Source organism: Rhinolophus sinicus, linkage group LG03 (genome assembly GCF_036562045.2).
Source record: "Rhinolophus sinicus isolate RSC01 linkage group LG03, ASM3656204v1, whole genome shotgun sequence".
NCBI classification, from domain to species: Eukaryota; Metazoa; Chordata; class Mammalia; order Chiroptera; family Rhinolophidae; genus Rhinolophus; species Rhinolophus sinicus.
The window spans coordinates 21310401-21329712 of record NC_133753.1 but is presented as its reverse complement, the minus strand read 5'-3'; the positions used below and the strand labels follow the sequence as shown (position 1 = coordinate 21329712).

Below are 19312 nucleotides of genomic sequence, written 5' to 3'. Positions count from 1 at the left end.
ATCTCATACGCCGTGCCTTGACGTATCAGGCATGAGCACGCACGCTGCCCAGCCGTGCTGTGACCTGCAGTCTAGAGCTTAAAAAAGTGAGTCAGGTTGATGGTTTTGCTCCATGGGAGTTTGGAATTGGGAAACTGAGTTGGTGGTGGTGGTGGTGGTGATGGGGGTTCCTGAGCTCAAAGATCATGATTTAACTTAGGTTAGGAGATGGTGACCAGCAGAAAGGGGAGAATGGAGCATGGCACAGAAAGCAAATTCCGAGGGCCATGAAGGAAAGCAAAAGAGGGTGTGGCTGCTTCCTCTGCTGATGACTTTGTGGTCCCCGCCTGTCCTCCCAGCAAGCCCTTATCCTAAGTATAGTTGGAGGGGGTCTTTGTTTCCTGCAACCCCAAGGTTTATTAAACAGCGCAAGTATTCTCTGACTTGTCCAGCACTTAGGTGAGGGCAAGAAAACAGAAGTTTCTCAAATGGATAGCTGGCAGGAGGTTTTAGAGTTGTGTTTCATGTCAGGTAACTTCAGAGGTCAGTTCATTTCCGGGAGTTTGAGAAACATTCCTTAACTTGGTTTATAGCTGGCAGATTCCTGTTGAGGCCAGGTGATGGGCGTGTCTCGGTCATATGGTGATAGAGGAAAAACAAAAACAAACAAACAAACAAACAAACTTCTGACTGATCCCTGACTCCAAGGAAAGTTTGAGTGGCCAGAAATGGGAAAGCGCTGAAGTCAGCAGGAGCATGTTGCCAGAGCCTGCATTGTGGCTTGAAATGGACATTAATGAGAGGCCAAGACGAACAGCAAGAGGGGCCTCGTGTAAGAGCAGCCAAGTGCATCAGCCAGAGGCCGGATCTTGGCCAGAGCTTCTGGCGGTTAGATGAGGAGCAAGTGGGCACCGGGGGTTGTCACAGAGGCATCTATCCAGTTTGTCCACGGGGGTCCTTCTTGAATCTGAGGTCCCTCCTTGAGGCCTTTGAAATGTGGCAGTTTGAGTTAGGTGCAGGGCCCTCTGGATCTCCCTGATCATAACGATAGTAAGAGCAGTATACAGTCATTGTGACGGGTGCTCTGCTAAGCATTTCACGTGCATCTTTTTTTTTATTTTTATCAATGGAGTTATGAGGCAGGTATCATGATCTCCCCGTCATACAGGTGAGGAAACTGGGGTGCAGAAATCTTAACTGATTTCCCAGAGCCACACGATTAGCTCAAGGTGAGTGGACCATGGGTCCTGGCCTGTGACCACACAGCCATGCTCTTAAGCTGACTCGGCTACTTTCCTGGTTAATATGCACCTGGACCTGGAACCTTAGTTGAGGTCCCATTTCCTCACTTTGGCTGTGTCCCAGTGAGCAGCCCAGTGTCCCAGGAGGTTTGCCAAGCCCAGAAGGCTGCCTTGCTGGAAGACACCTGTTGATGTGAGCAGCTGCCTTGCCCTTTCTGAGGTGGAGGTAACCCCACCTGCTCTGAGCCAAGGACTCAATACATTATGTAGGAGTGGCTGTCCCCACGGAATGGATGTCATAGACTTTTGTACCTGCAGCAGGAGAGTGCCAGCTGCTTCTGGAAATGAATCAAAGCCCTGGAAGCTGGGGATGGATAGAGGAGGAGAACAAGGGGGTAGGCTTCCTTGGGGGATCCCCCTCCAGATTGTGGTGACTCCTGGGGTCCAGCAATCCCTGGCAAAGCTGATGTGATGGGGGACATTTCAGGAATGATTTGCTGTCAGGAAGATGGTTGGAAACTCCTCGCAGATTCATCTGCTCTGTCTGGATAGGGGGAACTTGGTGCAGCATGGCGGCAGGCGATCTCGGGAAGGGGGCCAGTCTGAATCTTCAGTCATCTGTTAATGGGGCAATCGATTATGCTGTAGCGGGAGAGTCACCATAATTGGGCAGAACCATCAGATAAGGCTGCAGCCATGGGAGGAGACTGAACAAGTGTGTATTAGTTGAGAATGTGCAGCGTGGGGGGTGGGGTGGGGCCTGTGGAAACGCAAGTGTCAGTCTTAGTGCAACTCAGGTACATGGTCTCCAAGTGGGTCCTGGTGTCACCTGGGAACTTGTGTGAAATGCACATTCTCAGACCCCACCCCAGACTTCCTGGATCTGAAACTCTGGGGATAGGGCCCAGCGAGCTGTGTTTTAAAACCCTTCCCAGGTGATTCTGATGCCTGCTAATGGTTGAGAATCACAGTTGTAGCATAAACTAGGGTAAGCGGTGGTGTGGTGTCCTGGACAGAGCCTACAGGTCTCAGAGTGAGAGAAACCCCTGTGCTTGCTGGCTTCGTACTGTGTAATAAAAAATGTACTTCATAAATCCTCTTTGGATTTAATCCCATTAACAATGGCAATTCTCCAATGATTCAGGCAAAGTTCCCCATGGTCCAGCTACCCCACCCACCCTCATCACACAAAAAACTTTCACTGGACTTGAGTGGGAGGGCACCGATGACTTGATGATGGGTTTTGACAGGTGTTTCCTTAAGGTGGTATGATGTAATTGAATGAGACTGTGCCCTGGGGTTCTGGCACTACCTACCATTCACTAGGCTCATGTGCTGTGGCACGCCTCTTCCTGGCTCCTGGACGGAGGTTCTTCATCTGTGAAATGAGGGTGGATTTGGAACCCTCGAAGGTCTCTTCCTGTGGCGACACGCCATGGTTCTCAGAGATGTCCCAAGAAAAGGCCATGGTTACGTCATGCTGGAAACAGAAGTGTTGATGCTGTCACATTTTAAGCATTAATATTGGAAGCGACAGCCTGCTGACCATCTGGAAGAATCTCCCAGGACATTGAAGGCCCTGGACCCTGATTTGAGAACTGCAGTTTAGGACAGGTGCCTCATTAATAGAAATGATTTCCCCGAGAATGTAGCCAAATAGACTCCCTGACTTTGTACCAGCCTAAATTCTCTACGCTGTCAAGCCTTTTGAGGACAGAGGTTAATCTACACGAGAGGGTCATTCCCAGCCTCAGGTCTCTATCCATCTGACCCGTCTGGAGCCGTGGATCTGACAGCTTCCTTGGGGTAACTTGAATGGGTATGTGTGCCAAGCTTTGCAGCCTTTGCAGGAAAGGCGGTGGAGAAACGGCCAGCCTGGGAGCATTCTGTCCTTCCTTGGCTGCAGAGACTGTTCAGGCGTGGGGGTGCTGGTGAAGGAGTGAGAAGCTGGGGGTGGGAACAGGGGAGCCTGCGTTCAGGACTGCGTGTACTCCCTCGGCTTCCACGGGACTCTGGCATCAGAGGCAGAGAACACGTACCAATCTGTTGCAATTGACCTTTTAAGCCAAACCAACTTTATGTTTGCTACACGAAGGGGCTGTTGACAAGTCTCAGGCTGGAGGCAGAAGGTGGAGGAGAAAGGCGAAATATCACTGCCTCGGGAAGGAGCTCAGGGGCTGGTGAGAGGGATCAGGTGGCAGAGCCAGAGCAGAGCGGCTGCAACATTGTCAGACATTCCAATGTGCCGCTTTCATCTTGTCTGAGGACGCACTTCTGAAGCGCGACTGGGGGTCCCAAGAAGGTGCGACTGGGGGTGCACCATGAGAACCTCTCTTGGAGTGAGGTCACCAGGGCAGAAACAGCGACCCAGGCCATTTCATCCAAGGTCCATTTCAGGCTAAGGCCTCGACCAGGGAGAAGAAGGGTGGCTGATTCAGGGGCAGCTCCGAATGGAAGAAACTCCCACAGCGGCCCCCCTTTTATCCCTCCTGAACCTCTTTTTCCACCATCATCTCAGGAGGTGTGATGCTGCCTTGGGTGAGCCTTGCTGCAGCTTCCAGAATTCGGGGAGCTGGGTGCTGTCCTGGGTGCAGTAGGAGGGAAACAAAAGGCCGCGTGATTTGAAGCTAGCATGACTCCGTTTCCCGGCCTGGAAATGCAGGCAACACCTGTTCCTGTCTCCAGCCAGAGAATTTTTGACAGAGTTAAAAAAAAAAAGAAAAGGGAGATGAAGGAATTGAAATCAGCCTCTGCAAAAGGACTTTGTGGATTACCTGATGGTCCAAGATGTTGCAGCATTATTTTTCTGTTTCTGGGGATGTCAAGAGTAAAATGATGTGATGTTTGTCAAGTGCTTGGGTTCACTGTAACCAGAAGGTACTGCTCGGGGCTTCTCTGCAAGGTGTCCTGTCATGGCTGTAAAGTGAGGTCCTAGGGGTTGGGGGGAGGCTCAACTAGGTACTAACGTCCCTCCCAACTCTTAACTCTATGATACCTGTGAAAAAAATCTGCCAGATGGGAGAAATAAATGACGGTGACGGGTGGACCTTCTTGTTCCATATGTGTTGGTCGAGTGGTCTACACAGGTCCCTTCCCACAAGCCTGGTCTTCTGCTAACACCCAGAGAGGCGCTGGGGGGTGGGGAACTTGTCCCTGTTGGCTAAGATCCCCTAGCCTTTTCCGGGGCAAAGCGAAGAGAGGGAAATGGAACCAATTTCCAGGTTCCCTGTGCCAGACATGGGGTGAGAGTCTTGGTGTGAATTATTCAGTTTGATAGTACAGTGAGCCGATGGGATAGATGGGGTTACTCTTCTCCATGCTCCAGAAGAAGATGTAGAGGGGCAGGGGCATCAGACACTTGAATATAGTTGCACAGCCAGCAAGTGGAGACACTCAGCACACAGGCCTGCTGGGGGCCATGACCCCCACTCTACTGCCCTGGCTGGGATGGGGGCTTGTGGTCTCTTTGAAGACATTTGTGAAGAAGATGCAAACATGCAAAGGTTCATACCTGGGTCCCTGTGCTTTCCTGTTGACATGAGAGATGTTTCCTTTCATACCCAAGTCCAGTGAGAGGGCTCTCTGAGCAGGGCTGAAAGTGGAGTGTGCCCTGGGGGGCTTGGGTTGTGAGTTACTGGGCAGGTGCGAGGCGCCAGGTGGGCTGAGGGAGGCCCCTCCTCATTGCTTCAGCCTCCCCTGTGTGAAAGGAGGCTTCCTGGGCCCTGGGGGAATATTAATTACTCATTGTTGGCATTCTGGAGCTGGATAAAGTGTTCTCCCCGTGGTACTGTTTCGGTTAGACATCAGTGACTTGCAGCATGGTGTGTTTTGTGTTTGGCTGTGGCTCCCAAGTTTGATGTGTTTTTTTTGATCCCAGTGTTTCTCAGTGACTTGGCTCAGTTTCAGAACTGGGTGGGAAATGTCACAGGCTCTTTTCTAGTTGGTGTGTTTGTTTTATTCTTTTCCTTTTTGGGTATAGCCAGAAGTAGAGAGGTCGAGAAAGGAGACATAGTGAGTTGGACTGACCACCTCTGAGTCCAGAAACTCGAGTTAATTCTGTTTTATTTTGTCCACTAACTTGATAACTTTGTATTACCACTATTAACACACACTGTTTTATTTAATGCAAATAATACACAATACTGAAAACTTTAAAAACTCAGAAAAGCACAGAAGCCAAAACAAAAATCACTGTTTCCTATGATGTACCACTATTAACATTTGGTATCGATTACCCCAGGTGTGTGTGTGTGTGTGTGTGTGTGTGTGTGTGTTCACCTTTTTTTACAGAAATGAAACACTGTGTATTCTACTTTTTTCTGCTTTTAATATTATAATGTGAGTGTATTACTGTGTCAATAAACATTTTTTAACCTTTTATTTATTTATTTTTTTTAGTTTTTATTTATTTATTTATTTTTAAAGATTTTATTGGGGAAGGGGAACAGGACTCTATTGAGGAACAGTGTGCACTTCCAGAACTTTTTTCCAAGTCAAGTTGTTGTCCTTTCAATCTTAGTTGTGGAGGGCACAGCTCAGCTCCAGGTCCAGTTGCCATTGCTAGTTGCAGGGGGCACAGCCCACCATCCCTTGCGGGAGTCCCACCGGCAACCTTGTGGTTGAGAGGATGAGCTCCAACCAACTGAGCCATCCGGGAGCTCAGTGGCAGCTCAGCTCAAGGTGCCGTGTTCAATTTTAGTTGCAGGGGGCGGAGCCCACCATCCCTTGCGGGACTCGAGGAATTGAACCGGCAACCTTGTGGTTGAGAGCCCACTGGCCCATGTGGGAATCGAACTGGCAGCCTTCGGAGTTAGGAGCACGGAGCTCTAACCGCCTGAGCCACCGGGCCGGCCCCTTAACCTGTTATTTAAAAGGTTGCAAGGATATAAAATATTCTATCATATAGATGTAACAATTTATCCCTTATCATTGGCTGTTTCAATCTAATATTTTCTATAATTGGAAATATTACTGTTTCTTCCTCTAAAAGCTAGGCCGTGTTACCATTCCACCTGAAGTGTATACGAATAAATATTTTCCAGTACTTTTACAAGGTATTTTTGTTAATCTTTGCCTATCTGATAGGACCAAAAAAAAAGGTATTTCACTGTTTCACCCTTGAGCAGTTCTAAGAAAGCTGAGCATGTGTGAATGGATTTATCGGGACTGGAAGGAAAAAAGATGTCGGCCATCTCAGTTTGTTTTTCTTTATTGGCCTCCTTTGATTTTCCCTTTGTCAGTGTAATGCAAAAACACTAGCTCTCTACCCTAAGGGAAGAGGTCTATATAAATATCTTTTAAAGGATATTTGTCATAGTTTTATTTATAAGAGCAAAAAAGTTGAAATAGCCTAAGTGCCTACAATAGGAAATTAGTTAAATTAATGATGATCATGGAATACTATGCAATCATTAAAATAATTTAATGGCATAGGGAAAAAATCAGGTTATAAAATAGTATGTACATTATTATGATCTCAATTAAATAATGTGTAATAGAAAAAAGGCTATAAAGGTTAATGTTAATCATTTCTGAATGGTGTAATTATGCTTTCCCCCCTATATTTTCAAATGTTTTAAACAGGTACATATTTACCATTGTAATCATATACAAAACCAATGTTAGCCAGTGAAATCGAAAATATTATACATGGAAATAAAGAGCTTTGAGTAACTGGGTTCTGGATCATTTAGGACCATTTTATAAAGGGGCTAGCGTCATAGTAAGGTGTACAGGAATAGCTTTTCTCCGCTCTTCTGTCCTGTGTGTGGACTCGGGCACAAGGTGGTGGGGGAAGAAAACTATTTATGGTGCTCACTGCCCTGGGCCACAGGGTGTGTAGGATATGCCATCCAAGGCACTGATGGCTCCCAGGACCATTGGGGTTGGTGTTTAGAAACTGAAAGCAGGGAATGCCAGAGGATTGATGTCTAAATGTCATGTGGAGGGACAAATTGGGTTGTGTTTGTGTATTTCTGATAGTGACAAGTATACTGGGGAGAGAATCCTATGCTAGTCTCCTCACTTACTGATGAGAAATGGAAACCTAGATGGATTGGGTCACTTGCACAAGCCAATGTCTTTTTATTTTCCATCAAATTATCCCATTGCGATAGTGCAGTATATCATGTTTTGGGTATGTCTGATTGACTGAGATGATTTACAGCATACTTGGATGGTTTTGAAGTAATTAAAGTTGCTTGGTTAGAGTTTGGATGAAAAAGGATTATTGAACTCTCTGACTAGTAGGATTGTTTGGCGGGGAGGTTAGTGTCAGTCTTTTTCTCACTAATAATTATTAAATGATATACAGAGGAAGAGGACATTTTGAACTTTCTGATGAAGAGGGGTGAACTAGGACAGCTGGCAGAGAGATGAGTCAATGGTAGAATGGATTTATTTTCCCCAGATTTGGGTTTCTATGTGGAGATGCCCCTGTTTTCTGAATTGCAGGCTCTCAATAGCATGAGTTTTTCTCCTATTATGTCTTTCATCCTGGATGAATGAGGAGAACTCTGAGAACTGGAGATTTCGTTCGCCTTTGTGACTTAGAGCCTCATGCTGTGTTAGCTTGTTGGGCATCACTCTTTAGTTTGTGGGTCTGTCCTGAGGAGGCAGTGGTTAGGGTGGGAGAGGACTGGAATTCATCACCAGAGAGGAGCTCTTAAAACAAGTGAAGTGTATAGGAGGCAACGAGCAGGGCATGACAGCTGCCTTCAAATATGTGAGCGGTTGTCATAAGGAACAAAGAATAAACTTGTTCTGTGTGACTCCTGAGAGCAGAGCTGTGATAGATGAAGAGAATGTTATGCGGAGACTCATTTCAGCTCAGTGTGAGGAAGACCTTTCCAGAAAGTAGAGCCTCTCAACAGTGGTCAGTGGACTAATGGAAGTGTCCAGCGAGGCCTCCAGATGTTTACCAGAGGAGATTCCTGCACTGGGTGGGAAGTTGGTCTAGATGACCCCTAAAGGCCATTGCAGGTTTACTCTTCTAAAACGCTGTGTTTCTGTCTACCAACTGGGGACATTATCCATTCATTAGTCACTATTTATTAAGCATTTACTGTGCGTGTCATATGTTCTGCTAGGTGTTGGAGATATAATGGTGAACAAAACGTAAGATCTTTGAGCTTATAATCCATTGAAGGAGATAAATGGTAAATAGATTATTGTAAGTTATAAGTCCAAATCCAACCTAGTAAAGTATAGGGTGCTATGAGGTCACATAGGAAGGGCACCCAGCTTAGCTTGGGGTGAACCGTGGAGTCTTTCTGGAAAAAGTGAGGTGAAAGACCTAAAAACATGACTGACTTGGTTAGGCCAAGAGGGTAAAGAAGAGCAGAGAAAACAGCCTGTGTAAAGGGAGGGACAGCCTACTGTGTTAGAGACACTGATTGCTGGGGGAGCGGCACGTGGTGACAGGCATGAGGCTGACGAAGTGGGCGGGCAGATGATGAAGGGCCTCGTTTGCTGAGTCAGAGTGTGGAATTCATGTTGAAAACAACTGGGAGTCATTGAAGAGCTTTGAGAAAAGAAGTTGTGTGATCTGCCTCAACTTTTGGAAACACCACGTTGGTTCCAGTAGGTGAGAGGGCACCAATACTGGCTGCAGGGAGACCAGTTAAGACTCTATTTCAGTAATTCAGGTAAGAGATGATGGTGGAATTAGCCTCCTGTAGTGGGAGTGCGGACAGAGGTGGGTGGGCAGCTGGGACGGAAGAGTTCATACTGAGCAAATGAGAGGTTGGGGGTGCCATTCACTGAGGTAGCAAATTTTGGGGTTAGCGGGATGCTGATGAGTCCAGTTTGGGACATGTTGGAGTTGAAGTGCCTGTGGGACACAGAAGTGGAGACATCCTTTCTTTCTAGTTTGTAAACTATCCAAAGGAGGTTCATTTTTGTCACCTGATGCCATGGAGGACTTTTTCTATGTACAACGGGACTTTTCTTCCAAAACGCTGTTGTGACTAGTTCTCACAGAGCCTCACCCCGTTCCTGTGAAGTGCAGTAGGGGAGTGTCTCTCAATGTGTCGTGCTCAGACTCAGTATTCCAAGAAATGGCGTCTCTGTGTTCACAGGCAGTTTTCACTCACTCCTCTCCCAGGAACATGATGGTTCCCCGTCTTTAGTCTACCCAGAAGAGAGTGGCCGGGATGGTGAAGGGACTCAACATTGGTTCCGTGAAGAAAGAGTTTTCTCTCTGTAAGTAGAGAGGAACAAAGGCCCATTGAGACAGCCACAGCTCCACAAGGTGTATTGGTTCTTAAAGGCTATGAAGGCTCACCCCTTCTTTTTGATTCATTTCTTCCATGGGACCCTTACGTGTCTGAGTTCTCTAGCACCCTGTCGCTCACCTTCTTCCCTTATACTCTCCCTCCTCTTTCTGTGTGATCTTATCTACTCCTATGGTTTTCACTGCTGTTCAGAGGTGGCTGAGTCCCCAATGGTCCCTCCACTTGTGCTCCCTCATACATATTAGATCACCACATCCCGGTCCTCTCTTCCCACTGGCACCTTAAAATCGACAGCTATAAAACCAATGGTTTTGGCTTGAGACCTACATATACAACTGCTTACTGCTTCTTGCAACTGAGAATCAACGGCAAGTGGAGAATCAAATGTGACACACCCAGGTCTGCTTTTCATCATTTCCTGCATATCCGAGTGGCAGCATCTCTTGTCTACCCAGGAATGTGAGCTGGAAGGTGACAGCCAGCTGCCGTACCCCTCCCTCCCCACCCCATTTGTCATCACACCCCTTTGGTTCTTGCTTTTATATACCTGTGGACTCCATTTACTCCTCTGTGTCTTTCTTGCCAATGGGCCATCATCAGCTTTCATCTAGAGCACTTTGGTCCCTTTTCAGGTAGTCTTCCTACCTTCTGTTCTTTTCTTCCGTCTCTTCCTCTCCCGCATACCATGGGGAGGATTGTAAGGAAGCAAAAACCCAGTCACACCATTCTGTGCCTAAAACACTGCCTCCCCTGTAAAATCTCCTTAGTGTGCATGAGCAGGGGCTAAGAGTCTGAACTCTGGAGTCAAACTCCCTGGGTTCAAATTCCACTGCCTCGCTGAACTATCTTGGGCAGATCATCTAACCTCTCTGTTTCTCAATTTCCTGAATGATAAAATAGGGGCCAATAATAATACCTACTTCACAGGGTTGTTATAAGGATTAAATGAATTCATATTTGCGAAGTGCTTATGTAGTAAATACTACATAAAGTTTTGTTAAATAAAATAAACATACACTTCCTTAACTTGACAGAAGTCTTTCAAAATTGGGCCCCTGTTGACCTCTCCAAGTTCAAGTTCTCAGTCCTCTTGCCCTTGGCACTGTGCCTCCAGCAATACTCAACAATTTGCTGTCTTTCATACCATTCTGCTTTTCCTTGTTTCCTTTAATCCCTGGATTATTCTTATTCCCTCGGCCTTCCAATCTCTCCTCCACCTTATGAACCTCCAAATCAATTACTCATCTTTTAAAATCCAGAATGAACGCCTCCTATCTGGCGCCATCCCCACAACACTGGACAGAAATAACACTTCTTCCATGAACTACTTCCATGTCTGGGCTTATTTCATCATAGTGGTTATTAGTCTGGAGACTCTGGAGTGGGATAGACACAACTCTAATTCTGATTCAGCCACTTGCAAGCTGTCTGACCTCAGGCAAATTACTTAACCTCTCTGAGCCTCATCTGTAGAATGGGAGTAATAAGTTTCCTCCCTCATAGGGCGCTTGTGAAGATTATTTGTCACTATGCATACTAAGGGCTGGGTCCATCTCCCAGCACACGGTGAGTTCACAGCAAGTATTGTATTGTATGATGTATTTCCATGAACACCAGCATCACACATTATTTATAGTTTACATATGTGTCTCCCTGAAAGTTGGGGCCCTGAATACTCAGATTTCTAATCCCAGTATCTCCCCTAGTAGAGGATCACTAATGTTGACAGTTAGTTACCTGAACCCCTGGACGTGGACACTGGCCATCTCCTGGGATGAAGTCAGTGTCCTGGCCACGCAGACCTCCCAGTCCTTGCCCCCAGGGCGTTGGCTTTGTTTTCTTGATGGAGCCTGTCTGAAGGATGTGAGTCTGCACCTGGGAGGTGTCAGGATGTTCTAAACTGAGCAGGTGGTGTGAAGCAAGGTGTGAAGGCTTGCTTGGAAGGTGCGCGTCTGTGTGTGTGGGGTGGGAGGATGAGCGGAGGGAGGGAGAGGAGCACCTGAAGACCTTGGTAGGCAGGGCTGTGCTGGCGGTGGGAAGAGACCAGCGAGGCAGGCAGAGTTTAGGGAGCCGGAGGGGCATGAGGCAGCAGCACGTGTGCTTGGGAGGCAGCTTTTGGGTGGAGAATCCAAGGGAAGGGCTGAGGAAGAACACAGAGGCTGGAAGGGGGCTTTCATGGCAGGCTTGATTACCTCGCCCACTTTCCTCTCTCTTTCCACGTGCCTTGCTGAGAAGGGGGCCTTCTCTGAGCCCCTTGTTTTCAATTGCACCTTCCCCCATTCTCCTAATTCCTCCTTTCCTGCTTTATTTTCTTCCAGAGTACTTCTCACCTTTGAGCATACTATTTGCTATACCACGTATTTGCTTATTATCTGTCTCTCCCCAGTAGAATTTAAGATCCACAAAGGAAAGTTCTTTAATCTGTTTACACTGCGATGTCACCAGCACTGAAACATTTCCTGACACATAATAAGTGCTTAATAAATATTTGTTGAGTGAATCCCACCACACAGGGATAACTGTTATTCATAGTTTTGTATTCAGTCATTAAGTACATAGGTTTTTAAAAAACTTGTTTGAGGTACAAGTTGCATACAATAAAGTGCATCCATTTTAAGTGTACAGTTTAATGAATATTAGCAAATATATGCAGTTGAATAATTTACACCACAAGGAAGATATAGAACATTCTCCTCACTCCAGAAGGTTTTCTTCTACCTGTTTGTGGTCAGTCCTGTTCCCACCCCTGGCCCCAGACAACCACTGATATAGTTTTTGTCATTATTTATTGGCTCTGATTTTTCTAAAATGTCATATAAATGGACTCAGGTCTTGTTGTGCTCAGCCTAATGTTTTTAAGATTTATCCATGTGGCGTGTGGCAGGGGTTCGTTAGATTTTCTTGCTGAGTAGAAGAAAATAGTTTCTTAGTTTGCTTTGTAGTCTTTGTGACTACAAGTGAGTGTGGGCTCTGGATCCAGGCTGCCTAGTTGGAATTCTGGCTCTTCCATTTACCAATTGTGTGGCTTTGGGCAGGTTTATCTTCCCTGTGCCTTGGGCCCCTCATCTGTTAATGATCATACCTACCTAGGATTTCTGGGAGAAGGATTAAATGAGGTAAACACATAAAGTGCTTAGAACAGTGCCTGGCACATTGTGAGCATTCAATAATTGTTAACTGTGATTACTTCCATTTTGCAAATGAAGGGGAAAAACCCCAAGGCACAGAAAAGTACAGTAAGTTACCCACTGTTATTTGGATTGCAGGAAGGATTGGAACCCAAGTCTGTCTGATTTAACCTCTGTATTCCACCACTTCCCAGATTCTGGGCTTTCCCCTTTGAGCCATAATCCTGTGTGTAGCACACACAGAGAAAGGAGAAGAACTGACACTCAGCTTGGGGAGGTCTGGCTTCCCTACCTCAGTGTTCACTGAGGCTATCACTGTCTATTTCACCATCCCTGCTGCAGTGGGTGGAGTTTCACCCCCTCCTTTCGCCTACAGAGGGCTTGAGATTGGGGCTTCTTGCCCTTTGCTCTCCTCCCAGGCCATCTCAGGCAGCTGAGTTTTGCATCAGGAACACCTCTTGCAATCACACAGCATCAGCTCTGCAAGAAGCTAATTTGATAAACTCCACTCCAAAGCTCATTGAACCTGTCTATAACGATGCTTAATTAAAGTGCATAAACTTTGAAGAGATAGCAAGTTACTGCTTAATGCAATACCAGAGTGCCACTATTCTACCATCTGCCTCCTTCTCTACAGTAATTGCTTCCTGACATTTGTTTATTTTAATTAGGAGAGCAGTCTTGATCAAGAGGGAGGACAGGCAGGGTCAGAACGATTGGGGAGGAGGACGAAAGGGGAAAAGGAGGGCTGTGATGTGGTGGTCATGGCTTGAAAAGGAAACACTGTTATCTTTCTGGTCTAAGTGGTTCCACGTTCCCACAGGGATGGACTTGTGAAACTTTCTCCCTGTGATGAAAGCACAAGGCTGACTCTGGGATCATATGCTGGATCATATGCTCCTGTTCTGGAGGTGTCCTTTACGAAGTACAGGAGCTGAGCTTTTTGGTTAAAGACTGGAGGCTCCCATTTTGTTAGGAGGGAGATTATAGATAGGGCTGGTCAGATCCCAGGGTGGTTGTCCTAGCAGAACTAACCAGGTTACTGTGACTCAGTGGAAATATTTCTAGTGCCAACAGGGTCTCAGAGCTGAGGGAAAGAGAACTCGTTTTTATCTGTTAGATGGGTGGGTTCTCACTCATGGTTTTATAGTATGCCTTGTTATCTTTGATTGTGTGTTGGTCATTGTACATGAAAACAATTTATAAGTATACAGGACTGAAATGAGTAAGATGCCTTCCTCTAGAGAGAAATTTTTTTCTGACAAGTATTTGAAGGCACTATAAGTTTAGGACCCCACCTCCCAAACCAGTTTAAAACCTTGGGGTTCCCTCAACAATAGGCAGTTCAGACCCAATGTGCAGATCCTTTACAGGATGAGTCAAATTCTGGTTCATCCTCACCTTGAGGGTTCCAGCTTATAGTAAGAAACGTCCGCTTTTGGCCTCCCCATTTTATGCAGGTTCTGGGTATTGACTTCTACTTCTCTAACCCTGCCAGGCTATCAAAGGTCAAATTTGCTATGCTCAGAACATGCCTTTGGGGAAAAAGTGATGTCCATACTTCTCTAAGTTCCTGGTTCCCTTCAGTGTTCAACTAGTATTTCCTTTCTATCTGATCAACTTGTTGATGATGTTTAAAAGATGTATTGTATATTTTGTCTAGATTTTTTGTTGTTTTCAATGGTAGTAGCCTGTAATTACTAGAAAGTCCCTGATAGTGGTTTTTAAATTATGTATATTTTTACTTAGGACAGCAAAACTTTTTTTTTTTTTTTTTGCCAAATAAAATCTTACATAGGATCTCAATGTCAAAAGCAAAACTAAACAAAACAAAAAAGGTAAAAGTAGAGCAGTTCTGCTTGAAATGGAGCTAGAGGCCCCCAAGCCCTGCCAACCAAGTCATTGGACCCCATTGGACCCAGTTTATTGGACCCACATAGAACATCTGTAAGTACCTGGGTTTCATGGGTATAGTTTGAAAAACTCTGCTTTAAGGAACCCCTTGGTGTGACTGACTTTGAGGAACCACAGCTTTGACAAAGCTCATCTACTGCTTTTCCTAGAAACAAATGGTTCTTGACATGTTAGTATGGTTGGAAGCCTAGATGTTGGACAAGAGTCTATGAGAAATGACAGGGTGTGCTACCAGAGTCCCAAAGTCCTTGTGAAAGTAAGACCAGGATAGTGGGGATCCTCTCAGTCCTCTTAGGAGGAGTCATCTGATGGGTGTTGAGGGGAGGAGAATGGAAGCAGGGTGAGCATGGCAGGTGCGTCAGAACCTTACTGGGGAAATGCTTGTGAAGGATAAAGGGGGAGGGAGCAGGAGTAGGCAGAGAGAGTGTTTGGACCTTAATGCAGATCTGACACCTGTGAAAGGAGCAGGGAAGGAAGAATCAGACAGGAAAAGCCTTGCTGCAGTGCAGCTCTGAGGAAATCTCAGCCAGGTTGATGAGAAGTCCTCAAGCAAAAGTTGCTTGTTCTAGGAACCTTGCATCACCCAGGAATGGCCGGCACCCATGCTCCTATGAGCTTGGGAGTGGCTCTGGGGGACTGGCCACAGCCTGAGTGCAGTGGTGGATCCACGGGGGTGGCAGCTGGGGTTGTCAACTCTGCTGCCTGCAGCAAGTCCTCTTGAAGGAGATCTGAGTGGTGCATCTCCATGGCCACTCCTGTAGGAGAGGGCCATCCAAAGAGCAGTGAGGCCTTTGTTGAAACAAGGAGAGGAGGGAGAGTAAGGCATACTTCTCCAGACCAGGGGGGCAGCCATAGTGAACAACTGCCTGTTTATTTCCCAGAAATTCAGTGTCCTAGTGAGTGGGATGCAGCTCAGCTTGTTTGAACATGTTATCTGCACTTGTAGGGAGCAGGCCTTCAGTTAAAAATCCTTCTTTATTACCTGAAGGTACCCTGATGTGACTGGTCGTATCATCATGGCACGCCACCCTGGTCTCCTAATCCCTTCCAGGGGGTTTTACATACACTTGGGATAAGGGAGACACCCTGTATCCTGGCCTCTTTGGCCTGCCCGCCCGGCCATCCCTAGTGTACACCACACCCCCCATCCTGTCTCCATTCCAGCCCCACTGATTTTTCAGTCCCTTGTCTTCACCTTGTTCATTTTCACTGCAGAGCCTTATCCAGGATGTTTCCTCTGTCTGGATGTTCTTCTCTCTCCTTCAGACCCTGGATCAAAGCTCACTTCCTCAGGGAGGGCCCAAGTCCCCTTATAGTGGCTCTCACAGTACCATGCTCCTTCCCTGGGTGGCATTTGTCACAGGCACAGTTTGTGTCTTTTCAGGCTGATTGTTTATTCAATCGGTGACTCTCCCACTAGAATAGAAGTTCCACAAGGGCAGGGCTGCACCTGTCTTTGCTGGTCATAGTACGTCTGTGCCTGGCACACAGCAGATGCTCAATCAATTTTGACCCAGTGAATAATCCCCAAAGAAGGAGGTAAAGAAAGGACATGGGTAGCCAATAAATAAAAATAAAATATGAATAGAAAGAAATGAAATGAAAGGGAAGACGAGACAGACTCCTCCAGAGCTGGAAGTGACTTTTGAGGTCCTTGTTTGCCCACCCTCCTGGTATTGCTGGGGACCAGACTGAGCCTGAGGAGGTGGGACGATTTCCTGTGTTCACATGGCTGTGGGTGCCGGGGCTGGGATTCACACCTTAGTCTCTCAACTCCAAGTCCAGTGGTCTCTTTCCTAAGGGAGGCCGTGTGTGGTCACATGGCATGTGGTTTGAAGGCAGATGCCTGGCTTCCATGTGGGCTCTGCTCTTACTGATGGCCTGACCTTGAGCACGTCATTAGTTGCCTCTGTTTCCTCATCTGTAAAGTGGGGATCATATTGTGTATTTTAAATGGAAACATTGAAGATGAAATGAGATAGTATGTCAAGGAATGCTTTTCATGAACTCTAACGTGTCTTATGAACGCTGTTACTGTATTGGTAAAGAAGCCTGTTTGGTAAAAGCAGCCTGAAGTCACTGGCAATGGGGTTGGGTAGCAGTACCAGCCAGACTCTGACACTGACCTTGCTCTTGCTCCTGAGCCCACTCTGGCACCTCTTCTGAGGATGGGATATTTTTATGTATCTCTTCAAAGGAGTTGAAAAAATTAAATTTTTGGAGCATCAGCTCAATGAAGAAAAGAGGAAGCATGAGAGATGGTTTGGGCCTGTCGCTTAGCCTCTCTGGGTTCAGGCCAGTCACTTCATTAGTGAGGGGAGGGGATGTGGTAACTGATGTCTAAAGGCTCCTTTCAGTAGGAAGCCCTATATGCCCTTATGCATGGGAAGAGCTCAAATAGGGAAGGAGGAGGCTGCATCACACAGACTCCCAAACACAGGCCACAGTACGCGGACACTGCCTTGGCCTCTGGCTTGAGAGACGTATTAGGTCCAGAAAGAACTTTCTGGCATGGAGGGTCAATGTTAGAAATGGAGAAGGCAACAGAGTTTGTGGAAATTGCTTTCTGGTCTTTATAAAGAGAAGAGAAACCCAATTGTAGCCCTGTTGGAACTGGGGAATTAGACTAGGAAGCATCTGTAGTGATTGCTACCCTGCCGGTAACACCCTGTATAAACTGCAGGAGGTTTCGGCATTGAGATGCCCTTTCCACACATCCCTTCCTGTTCTGCATACCTGTTTCCTGCTGCTGCTTGGCAGTGTGTGTACCTGGGGGAAAGCTCTCCGGGGCCTCCCTCCTCTGTTCTGGGTCCTGAACTTTGGCCGCTCCCCTGTCTACCACTTCTTCCTCCTCCAGCATCCCTCCCTGAAAGGGTCCTGGTGCCAGCAGCTACCCAGAGGATTAAAGCTCAGCTGGTGACAGAGAACCACTCCTGGTTAAGGATAGTGTGGGGCATTTTCTGCCCAGATGACCAACGGAGGAGAAAACACAAGAGCGAGTTTGATGAAAGCATTGTAGGGAGCATGATGTAAAAACTTTAATTGGTTTTATTTTTGCTACCGTGTTCAGCATGTGTCTGTCTCCCTTCCTCATTTTTAACCCTCTTGAGACTGGATAGAGATTTCCCAAGCAAGTGTAAAAGTAATTATATTCAAAGACAGATTTCTTTTTTTCCTAAAGGTATAAAGATAATTGTCTTTTCTGGGGGTAATTTTCTTTCCTTTGGTCCAGCTGTGAAAAGACTGCTTGGGGCTAGTACCAGTTTGCCTTTGTGTTTTTCAGGTATACCTGGTCTCCAGGTATATCTTGCCCTTCAGATGTTCCCTGGGCTTCGTAGTTGTTTTTGTTCCTGTTTTCCATATGAGCAAACTGAGGCCCCACTTGGCCCCACAGCTCCTGGATCAGCCCTGCCCCTTTCTCACCTTGTTCCGCTGCCACCCGCAGCCCTGACCGGACGTGGTAAAGTCACAAGGGCCCCTTGAACATGAGTTCGATGGTGGCAAGAAAAGGCAAATCTGCTCGAGACAAAGTTTTCACTGGTGGGTGTCAGGATGAGGACCTCCCCGGGAAAGCAGTTTGAATGAGTTTGGAAAGGTGACTAGGTTTCCTTGATGTATTCGTTTCCTAGGGCTGCTCTAACAAAGTGCCAAAACACAGGGTGACTTAAGACAAGAAACGTACTCTCTCCTAGTTCTTGAGGCTAGAAGTCCAAAATCGAGGTGTTGGCAGGGCCGTGCTCCCTCCGCACCCCGACGACTCCTTCCTTTCTTCGTAGCCTTGGTGGCGGCCGGCAGGCCGTGGTGCTCCTTGGCTCGTGGCTGCGTCACACGAGTCTGCCTCTATCATCACATGGCCATGGTCGCTGTGTATCGTTGTGTCCAAATCTGTCTCCTCCTAAGGGTACCAGTCGTTGCCTTTCAGGCCTGCTCTACTCCAGGATGGTCTCATCTTAACCTGATCACATCTGCAAAGACTGTATTTCCAAATATGGTCACATTCACAGGTATCGGGGGTTGGGACTTCCACACATCTTTTTGAGGGACGTAGTTTGACCCACCCCACTTTATTTAGTGTACCCTTTCTGCTTGTTTGATTTTAAAAATGTCGTTCTTTTTGATGAAATTATGGTTTTTTCATAGATGGTAGTTTTTTTATTTTATAAATGTATAACATTTAGAAACATACACCCCCTCATATTCCTGTCACTTAAATGAACAACGATTGACATATATTTGATTCCAGTATTTTTTTGAGAACAAAAATATTACAAATGTAGATTTAAAAATCGCTGTTAACCATCTTCTCCTCAGTTACACTATCCTTTCCTTTCTCTTCGAGCAGTGGTTATCAACCAGGCAGTTTTGGGGGCGTTGCTGTCATCTACTGGGCAGAGGCCGGGATGTTGCTACTAAATGTCCTGCAATGCACAAGGCAGTGCCCCCGCCCCACAGAAGAATATTGGGTCCCAAATGTTAATATTGTACCCACATTGAGGAGCTCTGTTTTAGAGAGAAGCACTACAATGATATTGGTGTATATCCTTCTAGAAAAGCTTGGAATACTTTGCATACGTTTACAAGCCTGACTAAGTAATATGTGGTATTATGTTGTTGTGCATACGTATTATTTTAATTTGTATAAATTGCATCATAAAATATTCTGCATCTTGCTTCGTTTATATTTTCAACACTTTTAGATCTATCTACCTTAATATGCATATATATGTATATATATGTGTGTGTATTTATATATATACACACACATATATATGCCTCTGTGTGTGTGTGTGTGTGTGTGTGTGTGTGTATAAATTTC

At 46.3% G+C, this 19312-nt stretch overlaps 2 protein-coding genes across 39 annotated transcripts in view; one reads left to right on the top strand and one right to left on the bottom strand.

Annotated features, from left to right (window-relative positions):
- The window catches only part of LOC109448224 (cyclin-dependent kinase 1), a 142465-nt gene extending 139777 nt beyond the window's left edge, over positions 1-2688 (bottom strand). Inside the window, 2 exon segments of the mRNA XM_074329167.1 lie at positions 1533-1584; positions 2537-2688. Of these exon segments, the coding sequence (XP_074185268.1) occupies positions 1533-1584; positions 2537-2688 (204 nt within the window).
- Positions 1-19312, top strand: part of NRXN3 (neurexin 3) — a 1514302-nt gene that overhangs the window by 26721 nt on the left and 1468269 nt on the right. The window lies entirely within an intron of this gene.